Genomic DNA, 23,397 nt, shown 5'->3' with positions numbered 1-23,397 from the left:
ACGTGTAATCGAAGATAAAAAGTTTTAAAAAGAATATGATTGGGGGCAGTTAGGTGGCACAGTGGATAGAGCACTGGCCCTGGATTCAGGAAGACCTGAGTTCAAATCCAGACTCAGACACTTGACACTTACTAGCTGTGTGAACCTGGGCAAGTCACTTAACCCTCACTGCCCTGCAAAAAAAAAGAAAAGAAAAGAATATGATTTCTAGACTGAAGAACCTGGGCTGATCTCAATGTCTAGAGTGATATTTTTGAGTAGTGGGAAGCAAATTGAGACCCTGAGAGCAGAAGAGACTTGGCACAGGCCACAATCTAATTCATTGGTGTTTTATGCATTTAAAAACATTGTTCTGGGAAGGTATCCACAGGCTTAACCAGACAACCAGGGGGGTCCACAACACAAGAACCCCTGATGGATAACATTCTTTGCTTATTTGTAAAATGCCTTCAAAGAACTGCATCCAGGTTCTGGCTATGGTAAAGATCTTAAGGGCAGTGTTTTAGAATCATAAATAATCAAAGCTGAAAGGGCTAAGAGAATACACATTGTCAGGGCTACAAATATTGTTGGTCCTTCATTTTCTTTTCTTTTCTTTTTTTCTTGCGGGGCAATGAGGGTTAAATGACTTGCCCAGGGTCACACAGTGGTCCTTCATTTTCAGAGAGGACCAATGACTTTACGAATGATGTCTTGACTTGGGAGTAAAATAGATTTAAGTGAGGGCAGCTAGATGGCTCAGTGGATAGAGCGCCGGCCCTGGAGTCAAGAGTACCTGAGTTCAAGTCCAGCCTCAGACACTTAACACTTAACTAGCTGTGTGACCCTGGGCAAGTCACTTAACCCCAATTGCCTCACTAAAAAAAAAAAAAAAAAAGATTTAAGTGAGGCAAAGTTGCCTTGGAGCTACAAAAAACCTTAGAACAAAAAATATCAGGGCTTACTTTCTTGTGTGATTTTGACCAAGTCAATTAAAGTCTTCAGTCTCTTTACCTTGAAAATGAAGAGCTTAGGGGGCAGCTAGATGGCGCAGGATAAAGTACCGGCCCTGGATTCAGGAGGCCCTGATTTCAAATCTGGCCTCAGTCACTTGACACTTAATAGCTGTATGACCCTGGACAAGTCATTTAACCCTCATTACCCTGCCCTCCCCCCAAAATGAAAAGGTTAAAAAAAAAGAAGACAGGGGCAGCTAGGTGGCGCAGTGGATAGAGCACCGGCCCTGGAGTCAGGAGTACCTGAGTTCAAATCTGGCCTTAGACACTTAACACTTACTAGCTGTGTGACCCTGGGCAAGTCACTTAACCCCAATTGCCTCGCTAAAAAAAAAAAAAAAAAGACAGACATTAAAAGTTGACTTTGGAATTCCTTCTAGATCTTCATCTATGAACCTATGTGCTGGAGGGGACTTTAAGAACATACTGTCAGTCGGAGCTAGAAGGGGCCTTGGAACAGAGAAGCCATTTAGAACACACAATGTCAGAGCCAAAAGAACTTTGGATGTTAGAACATAGATTAATAGAGTTAAAAGGACTAGAGAACATCGGATCCAAGAAGGGTTGTTTTTTTTTGGGGGGGGGGGTTGGTTGTTGTTGGTTTTTGTGGGGCAGTGAGGGTTAAGTGACTTGCCCAGGGTCACCCAGCTAGTAAGTGTCAAGTGTCTGATGCCGGATTTGAACTCAGGTCCTCCTGAATCCAGGGCTAGTGCTCTATCTACTGTGCCACCTAGCTGCCCCCGGATCTAAGAGTTCTTAACCTGGGTCCATGGAGAACTTAGATAAGAAAAAAAAAATGTAACTTTATTTTCCCTAACCATTGGTTTCCTGTGTAATCCTACATATTTCATTTTATACATTGAAAATCATTATTCTGGGGGCAGCTAGGTGGAGCAGTGGATAGAGCACCAGCCCTGGATTCAGGAGGACCTGAGTTCAAATCTGGTCTCAGACACTTGACACTTACTAGCTATGTGACCCTGGGCAAATCACTTAACCCCCATTGCCCTGCAAAAAAGAAAGAAAGAAAGAAAGAAAGAAAGAAAGAAAGAAAGAAAGAAAGAAAGAAAGAAAGAAAGAAAGAAAGAAAGAAAGAAAGAAAGAAAGAAAGAAAGAAAGAAAGAAAGAAAGAAAGAAAGAAAGAAAGAAAGAAAGAAAGAAAGAAAGAAAAGAATAAAATCATTATCCTGAGAATCATTATTTTGGGCACCAGGCTGCCCAAAGGGTCCATGACCCTCATTTTACAAATGTGGAAACTCCAGCTCCAAAGGGGGAAGTGACTCACCCAAGGTCACACAGGCAGTTAGCGGCAGAACTGGAACACCTTAGATGCTAAAAGCTTGTGAAAATCCTGACTTCCTTCCTTCTCTAACCTTGCTGTCACCTGCGGCTTGGCTCACCTCCACCAGGGCTGACTTTGGCAGGAAATCTTCTGAATAGCAAGAATCCTTTTAGGAGATTCCTTGAAATCTTCAGCCCCCAGTGACTGGGTTTGAGAATTCAGAAGCTCATTCCCTGGAACTCCTGGGAAATGCCCAGAAGGATGGCAAGGCCTATGATGACTTGCCTTTTTTTGCTTAGGTCTCTTCTGACACCAGCCTTGCAGGATAGATGAGGGCTCAATAGAACTACAGAAGGGACCTTAAAACAAATCATCTTAGAGCTGGGGGTGGGCAGCCCTTAGAACACAGAATATTTGATCTAGAAAGCACCTCTGAAGTCACCTAGTCCAATCCCCTCATTTTATACATGAGAAAATGATGACTTAAGGAAGGGCAAATGACTTGAGCAAGGTCACATGATTATTCTTAAGGAACGGCTGGCCCTGGAAACCAAGTATCCCAACCACTATCCCAGTGATCTTAGCAGGATGATGAGCATAAAAGCAAAACATACTAATTATGGATCAAAAGTCATCTGGGGGGGCAGCTAGGTGGCGCAGTGGATAGAGCACCGGCCCTGGAGTCAGGAGGACCTGAGTTCAAATCCGGCCTCAGACACTTAACACTAGCTGTGTGACCCTGGGCAAGTCACTCAACCCCAACTGCCTCACTAAAAAAAAAAAAGTCATCTGGGAAGGAAGTGGGGGTAAATAAAATGGTCATTCCTACCACCAACAAGGTAAAGAGATAGAAAATAAAGGGACCTCTTACAGCGGGTAACTCCTGAAGGATAAAAAAAAAAAAAAAAAAAGAGCAAGGGCCTAGGTTTCCTCTGTAAAAAGAGGCCGGACTCAGTATTGTCTGAGGTCCCTTCCAGATCAAAAGCAGATTACCCAGAATTTCTACGCTTTGTTGCTGCCCCCTAGTGAAGGAATCTGTGAAGTTCCTTTTTTTTTGGACCTTGAAGCATAGGTGAAATACAGTGGTCCTAATGGCACTGGACAAAGTTAAATTAAAACCAGAATGGATTAGAGGGTCAAGAAAGTATGTTATCAAAGAGACAGCAGCTAGAGAGATGGCCTGGGGAGTCAGGAAAGACCGAGGTTCAAATCCCATCACCCATCCTGATTGTGTGACCCTGGGTAAATCATTTAACCAACTCTGTAAGACTCACAGTGAGTTTCAGAAAAGGCACGATCTGCATTGGCAGGAGAGGGTGCTACCTCAGTGAAATCACAGATCTTGTTAAAAAAAATGTTTGAAGTCACAAGCTAATATCTACAACAACAGAGAAACACTAGGTGCTTTCCCATTAAAAACCAAACATTCCCTCTTTCCACTCATCTTAGAATTAGCAGGAAGGTGTAGACAAGAGAGTAAAAGGTTGAACATTAGCAATGAGAAGTTACAATTCCTCTCTCTGCAGGCTACATGTTGGGGGGGGGGGGTACCAGGAGAGCAATTAGGGCTCCCCTGAGCCACTCATCTTGGGGACACCCCATTGGGGCCTTTGGGTGCTCTTCTTGTGTGTGGTCAGAACTGAAGGGCTTGTGTTTGGGGATGACAAAGCTATCTCACTGTTCCCTCAATCTCCAAGACAGAGGTGTCAAAGACAACTGGCCGCTAGGGATCTTGCGCTCATCTTCCTCTTCCTACCTCACATGCGGGCTATCTTTCTGCTTTACTTTGGAGACTCTGCATGAGCCAAACCTAAGCTTTCTTCAAGTGATTTTCCCTAGGGCTCCAGTGTGGGGTTGTAAATAGCCATAGACAAAGAGAGACATGGTTTAGCCTGACTCTTTTGTTGTTGTTGTTAGAGTAGCTTATAGGATCTATCTATATTTATTTTATTTTATTTTTTATTAATAAAGTATTTTTCCCATTACATGTAAAGATAGTTCTCAACTTTTGTTTATACAAGCTTTCCAATTTCAGATTTTTCTCCCTCCCTCCCCTCCCTCCCCTCCCTCTCCCCTCACCTAGACAGCAGGTAATCTGATATAGGTTATATATATACACACATAATAACATTAAACATATTTCTGCATTAGTCATGTTATAAGAGAAAAATCAGAGCAATGACGAAAAACCTCAAAATAGAAAAACATCAGCACCAAAAACAAAAGAATTAGTATGGTTCATTCAGCATCTATTCCACAGTTGTTTTTTTTCCCCTGGATTTGGAGATCCTCTTCTATCATGAGTTCCCTGGAACTCTTCTGTATCATTGCATTGGTGAGAAGAATATCGTCCATCACAGTAGATCAACACTCAATGTTGATGATACTGTGTACAATGTTCTTCTAGTTCTGCTCATCTCACTCATCATCAGCCCACGCAAGACCCTCCAGGTTTCTCTGAACTCCTCCTGCTCATCATTTCTTACAGCACAATAGTATTCCATTGTATTCATATACCACAACTTGTCCAGCCATTCCCCAATTGATGGGCATCCCCTCAACTCCCAATTCCTTGCCACCACGTAAAAAGCAGGTATAAATATTTTTGTACATGTGGGTCCCTCTCCCCCCTCCATGATCTCTTTGGGAAAAAGACCCCAAAGTGGTATTGCTGGGTCAAAGGGTATGCACAGCTTTGTTGCCCTTTGGGCATAATTCCAAATTGCTCTCCAGAATTAGCCTGACTCTTTAGAGCTCAGACTTCCCCAGGACTAACCAGGACCCCTTAGTGAGGCAAGGAACCTAACCCCAGTGGGCCACTGGCAACCTATTGCTACACACAAATTCCTAGGGAACATATGTAAAGCTGGCACTAGAAATGGTGGCTCCCCAGGGCACATCCCACAAACTATGCCTAATGTAAAAGTGTGTCCTCATTTGAGGGGGAGGGAGACAGAACACCAGTCAGTGAGAGAAACAAAGACCAGAGGGCACAAGGTCTGGAACTGGGAGCAAAGGGAGACAGAAGAAGTAGGCCACTTTGGTGGAATTGGTAAATTCTGTTGTTCCTCCACAGAAGGATTGTAAGTGTAATAGGTGCCCTGAAGCAAAACCCCAGTGACCCTATTCTGGTCAAAGCTCTGAACCCAAAACAGGAAGTGAAAAAAGAAATGAAGGATGACTTTATTGAAGTAGTGGGATAGGATGAATATTCACAAAAGTCACCTGCATTTTCAAATAATTCCACCAAGAACCAAGTAAAACTGATAAATACCCTGAAAATAATGACAAAATATATCTGACATCTGGGCATTAACTTATCATGATGCATAAGAAACTTATACAAAAACAACCTCAGGGGCAGCTAGGTGGCACAGTGGATAGAGCACTGGCCCTGGATTCAGGAGGAACTGAGTTCAAATCCAGCCTCAGACACTTGACACTTACTAGCTGTGTGACCCTGGGCAAGTCACTTAACCCCCATTGCCTTGCAAAAAAACAAACAAACAAAACCAAAAACAACCTCAAAACTTCTCACAGAAATCAACGAAGTGAACAAATAGAGGGATATCCCTTGTTCATGGTTAGGTACAATCAAAAATAGTAACATACAATACGTTGTTTTAATACAATTTGGTCAAGTCATAACAAAATTAATATTTTTTAAAAATATGGTCAAGAGGGGAAGCTAGGTGGCGCAGTGGATAGAGCACCGGCCCTGGATTCAGGAGGACCTGAGTTCAAATCTGACCTCAGACCCATGACATTTACTAGCTGTGTGACCCTGGGCAAGTCACTTAAACCCAAATGCCTCACCAAAAAAAAAAAAAAAATGGTCAAGAATGTCAGGAACAATAGAAAAGAAAACTGGAAGAAGACTAGGCACTACCTGATCTCAAAATATGTGATAAAGCGGTAACAATGAGAACTGAGAGAAGAAGATGGAATGAAAATTTATCAACTGAATAGAGAACCCGAAGACTAAAAAAAAAAATCTCTTTTTCTAAGATTTGTTCATATAAGTGGGTGATTTCATCAGTATGGGGAGCTGCCAGGGTCATATGTAGGCAGGTATCTCCTCTGTAACCCAGCATTTTAGTTACCCAAGGCACTGAGAGGTTAGGTAAAAAGTGTCCAAGGGCCCAGAGTTATTTAGTAGCAAGGCCAGGATTTGAAACCAGGTCATTTGACTCCAAATCAAGTTGTTCTTTCCACTGTGCTTCAAGGTCACAGCTTCTTAAAACTAAGTGTGACTTTAGAAAGCAGAATGTTAGACTTTAAAAAGTATTATCAAGCCCCCCACCCCCGCCATTTAAAGAAGGAGCTTACTGAAGCTCAGAGAGGAAATTTAATTGACTAAGGTCACACAGATAGTAGACGAACAGTATCATATTATGTGACTGTCAGATCCTGGGGGTGGGGGAGTGGGGAGAGGGATCAAGGAAAGACAGGAAATCTGAAAGAGACAGATATGGGTAGCTGGAGGAAATCAACAATGTAGAATGATTCAAAGATATAAAATATTATGTAAATGACATAAAATGTGCAAAATTTCGATAAGGACTTTCATCCCCAAAAGAGTCATCCCCATTTTATCGGACCTTGTAGTTTTCCTTTTTGTCCTTGTTTTGTTGTTGTTGTTGTTGTTGTTGTTGTTGTTGGTGGTGGTGGTGGTGGTGGTGTGTGTGTGTGTGTGTGTGTGTGTGTGTGTGTGTGTGTGTGTGTTTCCAAAGACAGAGTCTCTCTGTCTTGCCCAGGCTAGAATTGCAGCAGCCCCTCACAGCCTGATGCCAATACTGATGGGCATGGCAACTAGACTTAAAGTTATGGTGCTAGCCTCAAGCCTGGCTAAGGCTCAGAACACTTAAACTCAAGTGATCCACTTCCCCAGCAACAGAAACTACAGGCCGCTGCCACTTGGTATCAGGGAAAAAAAAAAAAAAAAAAAGAACCCTTTAAAAAGGTGCACTCACAGGTATGAGAAATACACTGCCCTCTGGTGTTCAAAACGAAGAAGGACAAGGCACAAATAAATAGAAAATATTTAAATGTGTGCATATATATTTAAATACTTATATTGTTATATGCACATTTCATAGAAATCAAGCATATTCATATATTATGTGTGTGTGTTTCTAGATGTATGTATACATATATTTTTCATTGGTTTTATAAATGTTAGCTATTATTATTATTATAGCTTCAAGATCCAAGTACTAGTAAAGAATTTTATTTGAAGAATTTTAAAATTTTGGAGCTGGATATTATCTTGGAATGTAGAATGTTAGAACATATAATGTCCCAGCTAGAAGGCTTATGGTTGGAAGGGACCTTAGAACAGAGAACGTTAGAACACAGAAGGTTGGAAAGTAGGCCATCAGAACTGAGAGAGATCTTAGAATATAGGAAACAGACCTGGTGGGGATGGGGGGAGAGGGATCTTAAAGCATAGAAATTGAGGGCTTGGAAGACTTTAAACATCCTCTTGACTTAACTCTTTGACTCTGCAGATAAAGCAACTAAGGCCCACAGAGATGCAGGGACATCTCTAGGGATTTGGAAATAGCTCCCATGGGACAAGCTGATCATGCTAAAAACCTGAATAAGAGTAGGAAATATTTTAAAAAAGCATCATTACCAGTTTACAATAAAATCTTTTGCTTTGACTGTTAAATCCTTTTCTTTCTGAATCCGGGGTTACTATGGTCCGAAATGTATAAGGAATGGAAGATTGCTTTGGATATGCTCCAGTGTAACCTAAGTGATTAAAAAAAAAAAAAGACATTTTTTTAAAAACATAAAAAGATGAAATGAAGAATGTAGGAAATGGAGCTCTGAGATGGCCATTTCATTTTAACAAGTCACAGAGGGAATCTGGCCCTATGATCTGTGAAAAGAGAATACATAAACCCTTAGAGGCGGAACCTCTTTCAAAATCTATTTATTCAAAGTCAACACCAGGGGGCAGCTAGATGGTGCAGTGGATAGAGCACCGGCCCTGGAGTCAGGAGTACCTGAGTTCAAATCCGGCCTCAGACACTTAACGCTTACTAGCTGGGTGACCCTGGGCAAGTCGCTTAACCCCAATTGCCTCACTAAAAAAAAAACAAAAAACAAAAAAACAAAGTCAACACCAAATTCTTGGTAAGCATTCCGTGTGTGCAGAACAGTCTATTCACCAGGAAAGGTACCAAAAATCGACATGGTGGTCCCTGATTTCACTCTCCCAGTTTGAAGCTTAAGGGACAAGAGCCAACAAGGGTCATTTCTCAGTCACCATCTTTGATGTGTTCTCATGACCAGCCTACACTGAAGCATCTGAACCACAGAACCTCAGAGCTGTAAGAGACCTCAGGGGTACGTGGTTGAATATATACCTTGAAAAGAATCCCCTTTAAGACTTCCCCAACAAGGGGCTGGCCATCCAGTATGAAAACCTTCAGGCATGGGAAGACCATCATACCAACAGGTATCTACACTGGGATAGCATGATGTGTGTTGGGAAGGTTTTCCTTCTCTTTCCTATAATATGTATCCTCACTGCTTCTATTCATTACTCCTGGTTCCGCCCAATGGGGCCAAGTAGAACCCTGTGGCAAATACTTAGAGACCACTACAATGTTAGTCCCACCATCCCTTTGAAAGGCCACAGTAAAATGTCTGCTCAGCAGAGATGCACATTATCACACTGTCCTTATGAAATTAACTACCCCACATAAAGCTGTTCACTCAGTATGGTGTTTTTGAGGGATGAATGGCCTCAGATGGGGCACTGCTCATCCATTGGCCTATCTGAGGAAGCAGAGGCTTAACGAAAAGGGAGCTTGTCTATGCTTGGACTACAAGGGTCTGGATTTCAGCCCCAGCTCTAACACTTTAGCTGTATAATTTGGGGGCAAGTCTCTTTTCCCCTCTGAGACTCAGTTTCCTCCTCCATGCAAGATTTTCTTTGACAACCTCCTGTTCTTCGGCTGGTACATGTTAATCTCCTGCACCATCCATGTCTTGAATTCTCAGAAAGATGGGAAGTATCAGACTGAGGGACGAGTAAACTGAGCAAGAGAGGTCACACAAGACATCCTGAAACTAAAGGACTTTGAAAGGAACAACAGAGTATATACCCTTTGAACCTGACTATCCCACTGCTAGGCCTAGACCCAAAAAAGAGGGCCAAGAAGGAGACTGCCTCACTTACACATTTGTGCACATAATGCTTCATACGTAGCACTTGGAATTTGTTGACTGATAATAGCACAGTGGGAAAAAAACATTTTAATGGTACAAATGCCATGAAAGGAGCCTGCACCATCTCTGCAGTGCATATCAAGTGTGCAGAGTCCCAGAAAGGTGGACAATCTACCAAGGACACGACCAAATTCTGATGGTGTTCTTATTGCACCCGAGGGAATGATGAGCCCCACCAGAAAAGCCTGCCCACTGCTTTGGTCTTGTGAGCCCTTCTTCTGCAGAGCAGGCTTCATTTTACAAAGTGCTTTACCTATATTATTTGATCCTCACAACACGCCTAGGAGGTAGGTGGTGCCAATATCATTATCCTCTCCTAGCAATGAGGAGAATGGAGCTCAGGGGGGAAAATGACTGGCCAAAGGTCACACAGCACAAGAGGTAGGATGGGAACTGGAACCCATAGCTCCTCCCTCCAGGTTCAGCCTCACTCATGCTCGCTCTCTCTCACTCTCTCTCTCTCCTTTTCCTCCATCTCTGTTTCTGTCTGTCTCCTCTCTGTCTTTCTCTTTTCTGTCTCTCTCTACATCTCTATCTCCTCTCTCTGTCGCTGTCTCTCCCTCCCTCTCTCCTTCCCTTCTTCCCTCCCTCCCTATCTCTCTCCATCTCTCTCCTCTCCTCTCTGTCTCTCTCTGCCTTTATTTCTCCTCTGTGTCTCTTCTCTGTCTCTGTCTCTGTGTGTCTCTGTCTGTCTGTCTTTCTGTCTGTCTGTCTTTCTCTTCCTTAGATATTAGTACAGAACTGATTGTCAATGCTGACAATGTTCATAAATGCTGGTACAGAGTGCTTAGTATTTAAAGGACCCAAAGCATTAACCTTGTGTGCTCCCGTCCCATGTTACTTCCAAACATTCGCCACTTCCATAATGAAATCATGTCCAACAGAACATAAACTCCTTCAGGGCAGGGATGGATTTTTAAAACGAATTATTATAGTATTCTCAGTGAGGGCATGTAGGTGGATCAGTGTATAGAGAGCCAGGACTGGAGTCAGGAAGACCTGAATTCAAATCTGGCCTCAGATACTAGTTTTGTGACCCTGGACAAGTCACTTAACCCTGTTTGCCTCAGTTTCCTCATCTATAAAATGATCTGGAGAAGGAAATGGCAAACCACTCTTATCTTTGCCAAAAAAAAAAAAACATATGGAGGGGGCAGCTAGGTGGTGCAGTGGATAAAGCACTGGCCCGGGATTCAGGAAGACCTGAGTTCAAATCTGGTCTCAGACACTTGACACTCACTAGCTGTGTGACCCTGGGCAAGTCACTTAACCCTCATTGCCCTGCAAAAAAAAAAAATCAAAACAAACATATGGGATCATGAAGACTTGGATACAACTAAAATGACTGCATAATTGCCAGTGCTTCACATGGTGCCTTGCACATAGTAGGTGCTTACAAATGTCTACAGAATTTAATTCGACTGAATTGAAATTGACATAAAGATTCAGCCTATGTGAGATGTGTATGTGAAATAAATAGTACACGGATAGATAATCCATCACAATTTTTCTGCCTAAAAATGGTAAGGGGAGGTCAACCAATTATGAATATAAGCCCATAACTTTATTTTAGGAAGACCATCTGCTGCTGCAAGCAACCAACTCCTCCTGGCTCCTGCTGGATGCCCAGCCTCCCTGCATCCCTGACCAGCCACTAGTACCTACAGTTTGGCAGAAAAGAGCAAAAGAACTGGATCCAGGGAAAAGTTCCGCATTCACTCTGGCTATGGGGAATGCTCTGCAGACACTACACAGAATCAATATGATTCCACAAATATGTACAGAACATTTACAAACATTTACTAGGGCTGAGAACACAAGACTAAAAAGATATAGTTGCTACCCTCAAGGAGATGCAAAAGACCAGAGGTAGAAAATATCTTGAAAGTACCAAATACTAGAGTTGGAAGGAACCTTAGAACATGGAAGGTCAGAACCGATCTCAGAACACTAATGTGTTAGAACTCTAAATAGACCTTAGGATACAAAATGTTAAATCCTAAAGGAACTTTACAACATATATGATAGACTAGAAAGAGACTTAGAACACTGACGATTGGGGCCTGAAGGAACCTAGAATATAGAATAATAGAACATAGACTGAGAAATTGAAATGAGAAAAATGAAGCTCTGGGGTTAATTAAAGCAACTCTGAGGTTCTATTTCATAGCTGCCATATTGCCAAAGATGACAAAAATGGGAAATTATAATTGTTGGAGGGACTGAGGGAAATAGGCACACTGATCCACTGCTGGTGGAGCCATGGGTTGGTCCCGACCATTTTGGAAAGCAAGAAACCCAAAGAGCAACTGAACTGTTGCATGCCCTTTCACCCAATGATACAACTCCCAAAAGAACAAAGAAATAGGAAAAGGACCAACACATATAAAAACATTTATAATAGTCCTTTCATTGTAGCAATGAATTAGACACTCGGGCTGTCCATCAAGTAGGGAACATCTAAAAAAATTATGGCATATTAATGTAACGGGATACTATTGTACTCAGAAATAAACAAAGAGATGTTTTCAGAGACACCTGGGAAGATTTATTGGACTGATAAAAAGATAAGTGAGGGGGCAGCTAGGTGGCACAGTGGATAAAGCACTGGCTTTGGATTCAGGAGGACCTGAGTTCAAATCCAGCCTCAGACACTTAACTAGCTGGGCAAGTCACTTAGCCCTCATTGCCCTGCAAAATAAAATAAAATAAAATAAAATAAAATAAAATACTAAAAAAAAAGATAAGTGAGCAGAACTCAGAAAACATCAGCTCTCAGCACCGTGACAACAATTTTGAAAGACGTCAGAACTCTGATTGATGCAATCATGATTCCAGAGGACTGATGATGAAGCATGCTCCCCACCTCATGGCCTAAAAAATTAAATTAATTCAGAATTTTTTAAAAAGATAGAGCTTAAAAGCACTTTAAAACAGAATTCCAGAGCTTCAGAATATAGGACAATATTAGAGCTTAATGGAACCTTAGAACAAAGAACATTAGAACTCAAAGGAATCTTAGAACACAGAATGAAGCTGGAAGGAACATTAAAATGTTAGCACTGAGGGGAAGGTCAGAGCCTAGAATGTCAAAGCTGGAAATAAATTTACGAAATCATTTAGCCCAACCTCATCATTTTATAAGGGGAGGAGAGTGACATACAGAGGAAAGCAATGACTCGGTCACCTCCCACCAGGAGGTGGCAGTGCTGAGACCCAAAGCCCAGAGCCCATTCCACCACAATCCACTGCCAAGCATAGCACTGACTACATCCCAATAACTCAGCTCTACAAATTGCATGGATTACACGGTTGTAGGTCTCTCTCTTCCCCATAAAGCAAGCATTTATTAAGTTCACAAGACCTTTTTGTATCTTCTTAAAGGGTTTGGATCTTCTAGAGGTTTCACTTTCCACAGCCGCCATATTACTAAGAAACAGCAGCAAGTTCTGCTCCTCCGAAGGAAAATATCCCTGACATTTTTCTTCTAGTTACCACCTAGAACATCAAAATGCAACATTTTTAGGGCATGAATGAAATGATGACCACTATATTTCCCTTTTTCATGTATATGTCCCTTTTTTTCCCAACTAGATTGTAACCTTTCCAAGAGCAAGAACTATATTTATCCACAAAATCATAGAATATTATAATTAGAAGACTCGTTAGAATACAGAATGTCATGGCTGGGAGGAACTTTAAAACAGAAATGAGATAATATCTGTCAAGCATTTAGTAACTGGCACACAGTAGGCACTTAATAAATGTTTATTCCCTTATTCCTTATTTAAGAAACTTGAAGGCCCAGAACACTGCAAAGCCCTTATATAAGACCCATATTCACTCAAAAGAATTCTACCTGATTAGCCACATAGGAAACAAGTGAATGAAGAACCCCCATTGCCCAAATGACAATATTCAGTTAGCTAGGGTTTGGTGATATTCTACTAGGATATATTCTTTATATTAATTTATAATGAATGTAAATTCATTTAATATGCTATTTACATTAATTTATTCTATTTTATAGTGACATTATTATATTATATTATATATTTTGATTTATTACCAACTTCATTGCAGAATGACATTGGATAGGCAAAGTCCTGTGGCCCATGCCACTATAAGTATTTGTGAAGTTGAATAGAATTGAATCATTACTTGTTGAGTGTCAACTCTGAACAGAACCCTCTGTTTGGGAGTGTGGATAGAAAATGAAGAGATGGTTGGACTCTTATCTGTGGTTCTGAAATCTTCTCATGGGCTCCTCAAAATAAAACCTTTTATTAATAATACTAAGATGCTATTTGCCTTTTTCACTCTCATTCTCTCCAGAGCATCAGTGGAGTTTTCCAGAGGCCACAGAATATGTGAGTTAAAGATTCAGTGACAAATATTTAGACTGAGTTAATGCCTAATCTATAGAATTGTACTTTTGCCTTACAAATGGATGGATCTGGAGCCAAGAGTAAAGGAAGGAACTCCCCTGAGGTCTCCCAAATTCCCCTCCAGACAATGTTAAAATAATGCTTCAAAATAAATTCTGAAGTGGCAGAACCCACAAAAGATGGAATGAAACAATTTCCTAGCCCAAGACAACTTGGGAGGTTGGCAGGAAAGGCCTCTCCTCACTGGAGTAAGAGTGGAGTGCAGTCTAGTACAGACGGGGTCCAATAAGCCAGCAGCAGGCCTTGGGGGCAACTAAATAGACTGCAGTGGCTTCCAGAGATCTCAGCCCACAGATAGGAAGGAGGTCAGATCATTGGTCAGAAGGAGATCACAGGGGACTCTTTGCTGGCACTGAGAGCTGGATAGGGGAAGGTAGTCATAAGCAAAACGCTTTTCTTTTTCTTTTTTTTTTTTTTAGGTGAGGCAATTGGGGTTAAGTGACTTGCCCAGGGTGACACAGCTAGTAAGTGTTAAGTGTCTAAGGCCGGATTTGAACTCAGGTACTCCTGAATCCAAGGCCGGTGCTTTATCCACTGCGCCACCTAGCTGCCCCATAAGCAAAACACTTTTGAGGAGGGACAGGATAAAAGGAGAGAAAGAAGACTAAAAAGGAAGGAAAATAAGAAGGAGGAAAATACACAGTTAATAATCATAACTGAATGGTAATGCAATGAACTCACTCATAAAACAGAAGCAGATAGCAGAATGGATTAAAATTAAAAACCAGATGGGGGCAGCTAGGTGGCACAGTGGATAAAGCCCTAGATTCAGGAGGAATTGAGTTCAAATCCGACCTCAGACACTTGACCCTTACTAGCCATGTGACCCTGGGCAAGTCATTTAACCCTCACTGCCCTGCAAAAAAAAAAATTAAAAACCAGAATCCTACAATATGTTCTTTATAAGAAACATACTTGAAACAGAGAGAAACACACAGAGTAAAGGTAAGGGCAGAATCTATTATACTTCAGCTAAGATTTTTAAAAAGAAGGAAGAGCAACCATGATCTTAGACAAAATAAAAACAAAAATTGATCTAATTAAAAGAGATAAGCAGTAAAACCACATTTTGCTAAATGATACCACAGACAAAGAAATAATAGCAATACTAAATATACATGCACCAAATGGCATAGTATCCAAATTACATTAAATTTTTTTAAAATTTACACAAACAAAACCAATGCAGACAAGATTGAAAGGAAAACAGAAAACTGGGGGAAATTTTTATAGCATGTTTCTCTGAAGAAGGCCTCATTTCTTCACTATATTAGAGAATTGAATCCAATTTATAAAAATAAAAGCCATTCCCCAATTGATAAATGGTCAAAGGATATGAACGGCAGTTTTCAGACAAAGAAATCAAAGTATCTATAGTCATATAAAAATGCCCTAAATAACTATTGATCAGAGAAATGCAAAGTAAAACAACTCTGAGTTACCACTTCACACCTATCAGATTAGCTAATATGATAGAAAAGGAAAATGACAAATGCCGGTTGGGATGTGGGAAAATTAGGACACTAATGTACTTACTGTTGGTGCTCTCTATTCTGGAGAACAATTTGGAACTATGCCCAAGGGGCTATAAAACTGAATATACTGAATAAAACTGAATATATACAGGGCAGCTAGGTGGCACAGTGGATAGAGCACCAGCCCTGGAGTCAGGAGTACCTGAGTTCAAATCCGGCCTCGGACAATTGACACTTACTAGCTGTGTGACCCAAATGCCTCACCAAAAGAAACAAAAAACAAAAAAACCTGAATATGCCCTTTAATGCAGCAATATCACTAGTAAGTCTGCATCCCAAAGAGAAAGAAAGAGAGAGAAAAAGAAATTAAGGAATGAAGGAGGGAGGGAGGGAAGGAGAGGAAGGAAGGAAGGAAGGAAGGAAGGAAGGAAGGAAGGAAGGAAGGAAGGAAGGAAGGAAGGAAGGAAGGAAGGAAGGAAGGAAGGAAGGAAGGAAGGAAGGAAGGAAGGAAGGAAGGAAAGATGGAAGGAAGGAAGGAAGGAAGGAAGGAAGGAAGGAAGGAAGGAAGGAAGGAAGGAAGGAAGGAAGGAAGGAAGGAAGGAAGGAAGGAAGGAAGGAAGGAAGGAAGGAAGGAAACAAGGAGAGGAGAGGAGGTGGCAAAGAATTGGAAATTGAGGAAATAGTCATGAATTGGAAGATTGGCTGAACAAGTTGTGGTATATGATTGTGATGGAACACTATTGTGCTATAGGAAATGATGAGCGAGATGCTCCCAGAAAAATCTGGAAAGACTTACAGGAACTGATACAAAGTGGAGTGAGCAGAACCAGGAGAACACTGTACACAGTAACAGTAATATTGTATGATGATCAGTTGTGAATCAACTGTGAATGAACTATTCTCAGAAATACAATGATCTAAGATAATTCTGAAGGATTTATGATTAAAAAACGCTGTCTACCTCCAGAGAAAAAACTTACGGAGTCTGAATGCAAACTGAAGCACACCTTTTATTTACTTCTTTATTTTTCATGGGTTTGGTTTGTTTGTTTTGGTTTTTTTTTTTTGGTCTATGTTTTCTTTCACAACATGACTAATATGTTAATATGTTTTGCGTGACTGCACATGTATAATCTATATCAAATCGCTAGCCTTCTCAAGATGGAGGAAGGGGAAAGAGGGAAGGAGAGAATTTGGGACTCAAAATTTTAAAAAACAAATGTTAAAATTGTTTTTATATGTAATTGGAAAAAATAAAATATTTTTAAATGTTTCACATGTAATTTGAAAAAATAAATTATATCTTTGTCTAAAAATGGATGAATTTACAAACACAGATAGACTTGTTATTTTGCTTGTATTTGTCTTGTATCTTCACTAACTAATCATCAAAGATGTTACTGTATGTTAATACTTGGCAACAAACAGAAGTAATATTGAATCATTCAAAGTTGAGTAATTTTTTTTAACCTTATGGTTTATCCTAAAACAACTGGGTTGACATTTGTACTGTTGGTCAATCAAATAGCTGACCTCTAAGCCCAAATGAAGGTCATGGCACCAAATTTTCCTAGCAATCATATTCTTTGCTAATTTCACTTAAGAATGTCCTTGATGAATCAATAAAATTATTGTTTTAAATCTCAACACTTGAGTTCATGTCTGTGTGTGTGTGTGTGTGTGTGTGTGTGTGTGTGTGTGTGTGTGTGTGTGTGTGTGAGGCAATTGGGGTTAAGTGACTTGCCCAGGGTCACACACAGCCAGTAAGTGTATAATGTCTGAGGCTGGATTTGAACTCAGGTCCTCCTGAATCCAGGGCCAGTGCTCTATCCACTGTGCCACCTAGCTGCCCCTCAGAGTACACCTCTTTTTAATACTCTGCATCATGAAATGGAAAGTCCATATAAATCAGTTCTACTACATACTGATGTACAATGGTACATGTGGGATTGTTTGAGTGGAGAGCTATCAAACTGTCCACAGCAGAAAGAAGTTGAACAGGACCAAAGACCATTTTTGTATTTTTCTTTGTTTCATAGGTTGTTATGGCCTAGGAATTCATCACCAAACAACCAGCCTCCTGGAGATCACCTCCTCTTAACTCAGCGAGGCTGGAATTTGGAGAGCAGACATCATCTGCCCTCAGAGCTATTCTATTTTATAAACATTAATCCATGTTTTCCTTTTAAATCATAAGCCTGTCCCTAAGATTAAAACCCCATCCCTTTATACTTGCTAAAGCAGTGGAGGTCACTTGTTCTCAAGTTATCATTTTTATTATAGCCAGCAGAGCTTTAGGCTAAGAACATTGAGTCCTGACTGTGACATGTTGGGAGAACATGGAAATTGCCCAGGGTCACTTCTCCCTCTGTGTTTATGAAATAAGATTTATTATTGCCCAAGGGAAAAGATTTTCTTTTTTTCCCTTGCATTCAGCAAAACTTTAATTTCTATATGTGGACTGGTGATTTTTTTTTTCTCTTTCCTCTGAAAGGCTAAGGAATAGCTGTCCAATTCTGTCCCATAAGCACCTACCCCTCAATAACTCTTACAGTGTGAGTAGATCCAAGATAATATATCTAAGCAGAAACACTTTAAGTAGATTGTCCCTGTTAGCCACAAAGCCAGAAAAGGATGAAATGGGATATTGTTGCCATGGGAAACCTTAGAGATCATCTGGTCCAAGACTCTTATTTTATGGACAATGAACAAAGCATGAGAGCCAGAAGGCACATTCTAGGTCATCTGGCCCAGATCCTCATTTTTCAGATGAGGAACTTGGGTCTGGAGAGATGAAGTGATTTGCCCAAGGCCATCTTCAAAGCCCAGTCTAGCTAACACCAAGTTCAACCCTCTATCCAATGCAGTGAATCCCTAAATCCAAAGGGATTGCAATACCCCACACTCCCTGCCAAGTCAGATGAGTCCTAGGAAAAAAGTGGGAATTATCTCACTGATTTAAAGATTTTTATTGTCTCTCAGAAAATAGGACTAGGCTGCTATGGGTAAGGGTTAGACAATGAGGAAGGTCCTCATCTGTAAAATAAAAGCTTGGGGGGCAGATAGGTGGCACAGTGGATAGAACACCGCCCCTGGAGTCAGGAGGGCCTGAGTTCAAATCCAGCCTCAGACACTTGATGCTTACTAGATGTGTGACCCTGGGCAAGTCACTTAACCCTCATTGCCCTGCGAAAGAAAGAAAGAAAGAAAAAGAAAGAAAGAAAGAAAGAAAGAAAGAAAGAAAGAAAGAAAGAAAGAAAGAAAGAAAGAAAGAAAGAAAGAAAGAAAGAAGGAAGGAAGGAAGGAAGGAAGGAAGGAAGGAAGGAAGGAAGGAAGGAAGGAAGGAAGGAAGGAAGGAAGGAAGGAAGGAAAGAAAGAAAGAAAGAAAGAAAGAAAGAAAGAAAGAAAGAAAGAAAGAAAGAAAGAAAGAAAGATAGAAAGAAATGATGAGCAGGCAGATTTTTTAAAAACCTGGAAAGACTTAAGTGGACTGATGCTGAGTGAAGTAAGCAGAACCAGGAGAACACTGTCCACAGTAAAAGCAATATTGTGTGATGATCAACTGTGATAGACTTGGCTCTTCTCAGCAGTGCAATGATCCAAGACAATTCCAAAGAACTCATGATAGAAAATGTTCTCCACATCCAGAAAAAAAGAACTGTGGATTCTGAATGCAGATTTTTTTTTGTTTCTGGTTTTTTTCTTTTTTGAGGTTTTTCCCTTTTGTTCTGATTCTTCTTTCACAACATGCAGACTAATGCAGAAATATGTTTAATGTGATTGTACATATATAAGCCATATCGGATTGCTTTCTGCCTTGGGGAGGAGGAAGGGAGGGAGGGAGAAAAATTTGGAACTAAAAATCTTATGAAAACAAATGTTGAAAAAACTATCTTTACATGTAACTGAAAAATAATAAAATACTTTTATGATTTAATAATTTTTTTAAAAAGAGTAGCAACCACTCTCTGAGGATCCAATCTTCAAGTGCTAATATGAGTTGGGGGAGTGAGCCCACAGGAAATTCTACATGTATATACTTGTATATGTGGACAGTTGTCTCTCCCATTAGAATGTAAACTTCTTCTTCTTCTTTTTTTTTTTTTGCAGGGCAATGAAGATTAAGTGACTTGCCCAGGGTCACACAGCTAGTAAGTGTTAAGTGTCTGAGTCCGGATTTGAACTCTGGTCCTCCTGAATCCACGGCGGGTACTCTATCCACTGCACCATCTAGCTGCCCCAGAATGTAAACTTCTTAAGAAAAGGGCATGTTTCACTTCTTTCTTGGTATCCCTGGCCCTTAACACACTGCCTGCAAATAGTCCCTAATTAATACTTGTTGAATTACTGAATAAGAAAGTTCTTCCTCTGACTCATACTTGCTGTGTGACCTCAGGCATGTGGCTTAACCTTTCAGTTGTCCAGGCAACCATCTAAGACTGTATAAGTCCCAAAGCATGTTTTGGATTTTTTTAGTTTTTTGTTTTCCAGGTCAATGAGGGTTAAGTGACTTGCCCAGGGTCACACAGCTAGTGTCAAGTGTCTGAGGCTGGATTTGAACTCAGGTCCTCCTGAATCCAGGGCCAATGCTTTATCCACTGTGCCACCCAGATGCCCCCCAAAGCATGTTTTGATCTATATCAACAGAGGAAGTTTCCTCATGGTTATAAAAATCACAGGCCCAGACCAAAAAAAAAGGAAGAAAAAAACAATCCATGTATGTAATGGAATAATATAATGCAATTAAAACCTATAAGTATTAGAAATACAAACAAATCTGGACATATCTTTATAAAATAACATAAAGGAAAAAGGCTGAAGCAAAATTTTAAAAACAATAACTATGACCATGAGAAAGAAAAAAGGAAATATGGGGGAAAATGGAAAAAAGATCAGAGGATTAAAGAGGGTGAAACATTTACACTTTGAAATTAAGTTTAAATGATGCTAAGCAAGTTTACTTGGGTGTATTGGTGTTCAATATTGAGTTTTTATTTATTTTTAAAGAAAACCATCTCAGTGAATGAACTTTAGTAAAAACCTATTTGGAGGGGCAGCTAGATGGCGCAGTGGATAGAGCACCAGCCCTGGAGTCAGGAGTACCTGAGTTCAAATCCGGCCTCAGACACTTAACACTTACTAGCTGTGTGACCCTGGGCAAGTCATTTAACCCCCATTGCCCCACCCAAAAAAACAAACAAAAAAACCCTATTTGGAAGTAAACAGCTGGACAACCTCAAAAGAGGCAAATATAGGTAGAAAAGCACTTTAGGGTTGCAAAACCCTGCATATCCATTACTTGCTTTGATTGGCAAAGTCACCCCATGACAGTGGAGGGTGGCAGGTGTTATTAGCTCCTTTTTCATAATTTTTTTTAGTGTATGAGTTTTGTTGTTTTTGTTTTTGTTTTATCAGTATAGGGAGCATGGGGTGAGAAATTTCTTCTATCAATGTAGATGGGCTCCTGTGCAAGTTACCTTTAGAAAGCTTGCCTGGTGTGATGTTTAAAATCTTCTGGTGCCAAATCCCATTATTTTATCACACTGGGGAATTGAGAGATTAAATGACTTACTTTCCCAGGGTCACAGAAGCAGAATATATTAGGAATGGAACTTGAACTCAGGTCTTCCTGACTTGGAAACTAGTTTCTAGCATCTATATGCCTTCCTGCCTTTCATTTTAAAGGGCTGCAAGGGGAGAAGTCTTCTTGCTCAAAGATACAACCAGGGTCATAGGGTTTAGGGATATTTTACAGAAGAGGAAACTGAGGCCCAGACAATGGAAAAAGCTTATCCGATGCAGAGCTCGGGCTCAAATCTGGCTCAAACACTAAATGCAGGACTCTTTCCAATCTGTCTCTAAAGAGAGAAGTATTCCGGCCCTGGAGTCAGGAGGATCTGAGTTCAAATTCGCCTCAGACACTTAACATTTACTAGCTGTGTGACCCTGGGCAAGTCACTTAACCCCAACTGCCTCACCAAAATAGAGAGACAGAGAGAGAGACAGAGACAGAGAGACAGAGAGAGATTATTGAAAGTAATGCTAAATGACCCATTGTTACTGCTTGTGAATCAGTCTTGGGAAAGGCTCCGTTGGGGGAGGCAGGTCATCCAATCTGCAGCTTTTGTATTACCTGGTACACATCCCCTTTGGCTGACTTAGCCGAATTGTCTTCATCTCATTATGAAAGTTATCAAGAAAAGTTGGCTCCACCCTGAATCCTTTTACTGACTTCCAGCGATCAGCCTGTGTTGTTACCTTGACATATTTTTAATAAACTCTTTTAATTCTTTTTCCTGAGTTTCGCCTCCTTGATCAAGGCCAAAGGCCAAACACATCATTTTCCTTTATCAAATCAACATGCAAGCAATTATGTACAAACAAGATGTATGCAGGATAAACCGGAAATAATCAACCAGGAGAAGACACTAGCATTGGGGAGGGTCGGGAAAGGTTTTCTGTAAAAGGTGGGATTTTTAGCCAGAACTTTAGTTAAGCCAGAGAATCGTAGAGATCGAGATGGGGAGAGTGAGAACGAATTAATGCTGCCATAGTACTTGGAAATCTACAAAGAGAATTCCCCGCCCCCAACAGTCCTGAAAGGTAGACCAATGTGGCCATGATCATCCCCATTTCACAGATGAGGAGACTGAGGCTCCAGAAGGCTCAGGAATACTCCCCGAATTAAGAGAGGTGAGATTAGAGAAAGACACCGCCGCGGACTCTCCGTCGCTTGAACGGTGGAAGGGGTGTCTCCTCGCACCCAGAATCCCAGAGGGTTCTGGCCCCCTCTGCACGTGGGGGAAGGGGCCGAACAGTTTCAAGGCCCACCCTCCCCAACCAACAGGACTCCCTGGAGCCCAAGCTCCTCCTCCTCCCCCAAACTCCCTCCCCATCCCCTAACGATCCTACCTAACCTCTAAGGCAAAGCCGGAAAAGACAGACTTGGCAGCCTGGTTGCTACAGCAATTAAAACCCTAACATTCGAAAGCTTCCGCGCCTCTCGAGCCAATCCAAAGGCCAGTTTTTTTCTGGCCAATCGCCAGAAGCCTTTCAGAGACTGCTGAAGGAGCAGCCCTTACGAAAGACCGCAGGCTTCCCATGGCGCATGCGCTGTTCGAAGTGTGTGTGTCATATTGCGCAGTTGTGTCTTGTAGAGAAGGGAAGGCGCTGCTTATGAATGAGAAGGGAGGGTCCTGGAATAGCATATGGTTAGCACCCTCCCGAATGTGCTTAAGGACTCCTGCAGCCCCCAGGAAGATAAGGCTGTGAGAAATTGGGCTCCTGATGAGTGACCATTAGATCATCGCCACTTGCCTTGGTTTTCCCATCTGTAAGATGGGGGTGTTAATGGCACCTACCTCCCATGAGGGATCAAATGAGAAAATATTTGTTAAAAAAAAAAAAACCTTTGCAAATCTTAAAGCACTATATAAATGCAAGCTACTGTTATTACTGGTATTTTTACAAACGTGTAAACTTACTCCACTATTTACTAGCTTCATGATCTTTAACAAATCACTTAAGCTTTCTGGGCTTTACTTTCCTTAACTGCAAAATGAGGGGTTGGGGCTAGATATAACCACTAATGTCCATTCTGGATCTAAATCTAAAATTCCTCATTCCTAGCTCTGGGCTCTGGTCTGGGAGGAATACAAAAGAAGTAGGTAAGAAGTGGAGTTTTTGTCGCTGTTCAGCCGCGTCTGACTCTTCATGACCCCATCTGGGGTTTTCTTGGCAGAGATCCTGGAGTGGTTTTGCCATTTCTTTCTCCAGCTCATTTTACAGATGAGGAAACTGAGGCAAATAGGGTGAAGTGACTTGCCCAGGGTCACACAACTAGTAAGTGTCTGAGGCCACATTTGAACTCAGAAAGACGAGTCTTCCTGACTCCTGGACTCTAGGCTCAGCAGTCTACCCACTTTGCAACCTAGCTAGCTGTACAAGTGGGT

General features: G+C 41.1%; 1 protein-coding gene across 2 annotated transcripts in view; it reads right to left on the bottom strand.

Moving 5' to 3' along the window:
• STPG1 (sperm tail PG-rich repeat containing 1) overlaps nt 1-22,395 on the bottom strand; it is an 85,169-nt gene extending 62,774 nt beyond the window's left edge. The window contains exons 1-3 of one of the 2 annotated variants that reach the window (XM_043998779.1): nt 22,363-22,395; nt 12,887-13,020; nt 7,916-8,034 (exon numbers count right to left, since the gene is read on the bottom strand). In XM_043998779.1, the coding sequence (XP_043854714.1) occupies nt 7,916-8,034; nt 12,887-12,947 (180 nt within the window). In that variant the 5' untranslated portion in view covers nt 12,948-13,020; nt 22,363-22,395. Of the gene's footprint in view, nt 1-7,915; nt 8,035-12,790; nt 12,858-12,886; nt 13,021-22,362 lie in introns of those variants that run through there. The other variant, XM_043998778.1, reaches the window with a different exon arrangement.
• Nucleotides 22,396-23,397: the final 1,002 nt, after the last annotated feature.

This window comes from Dromiciops gliroides, chromosome 3 (assembly GCF_019393635.1).
Source record: "Dromiciops gliroides isolate mDroGli1 chromosome 3, mDroGli1.pri, whole genome shotgun sequence".
Classification (NCBI taxonomy): domain Eukaryota; kingdom Metazoa; phylum Chordata; class Mammalia; order Microbiotheria; family Microbiotheriidae; genus Dromiciops; species Dromiciops gliroides.
This window is presented reverse-complemented; position numbering and strand designations above follow the sequence as displayed.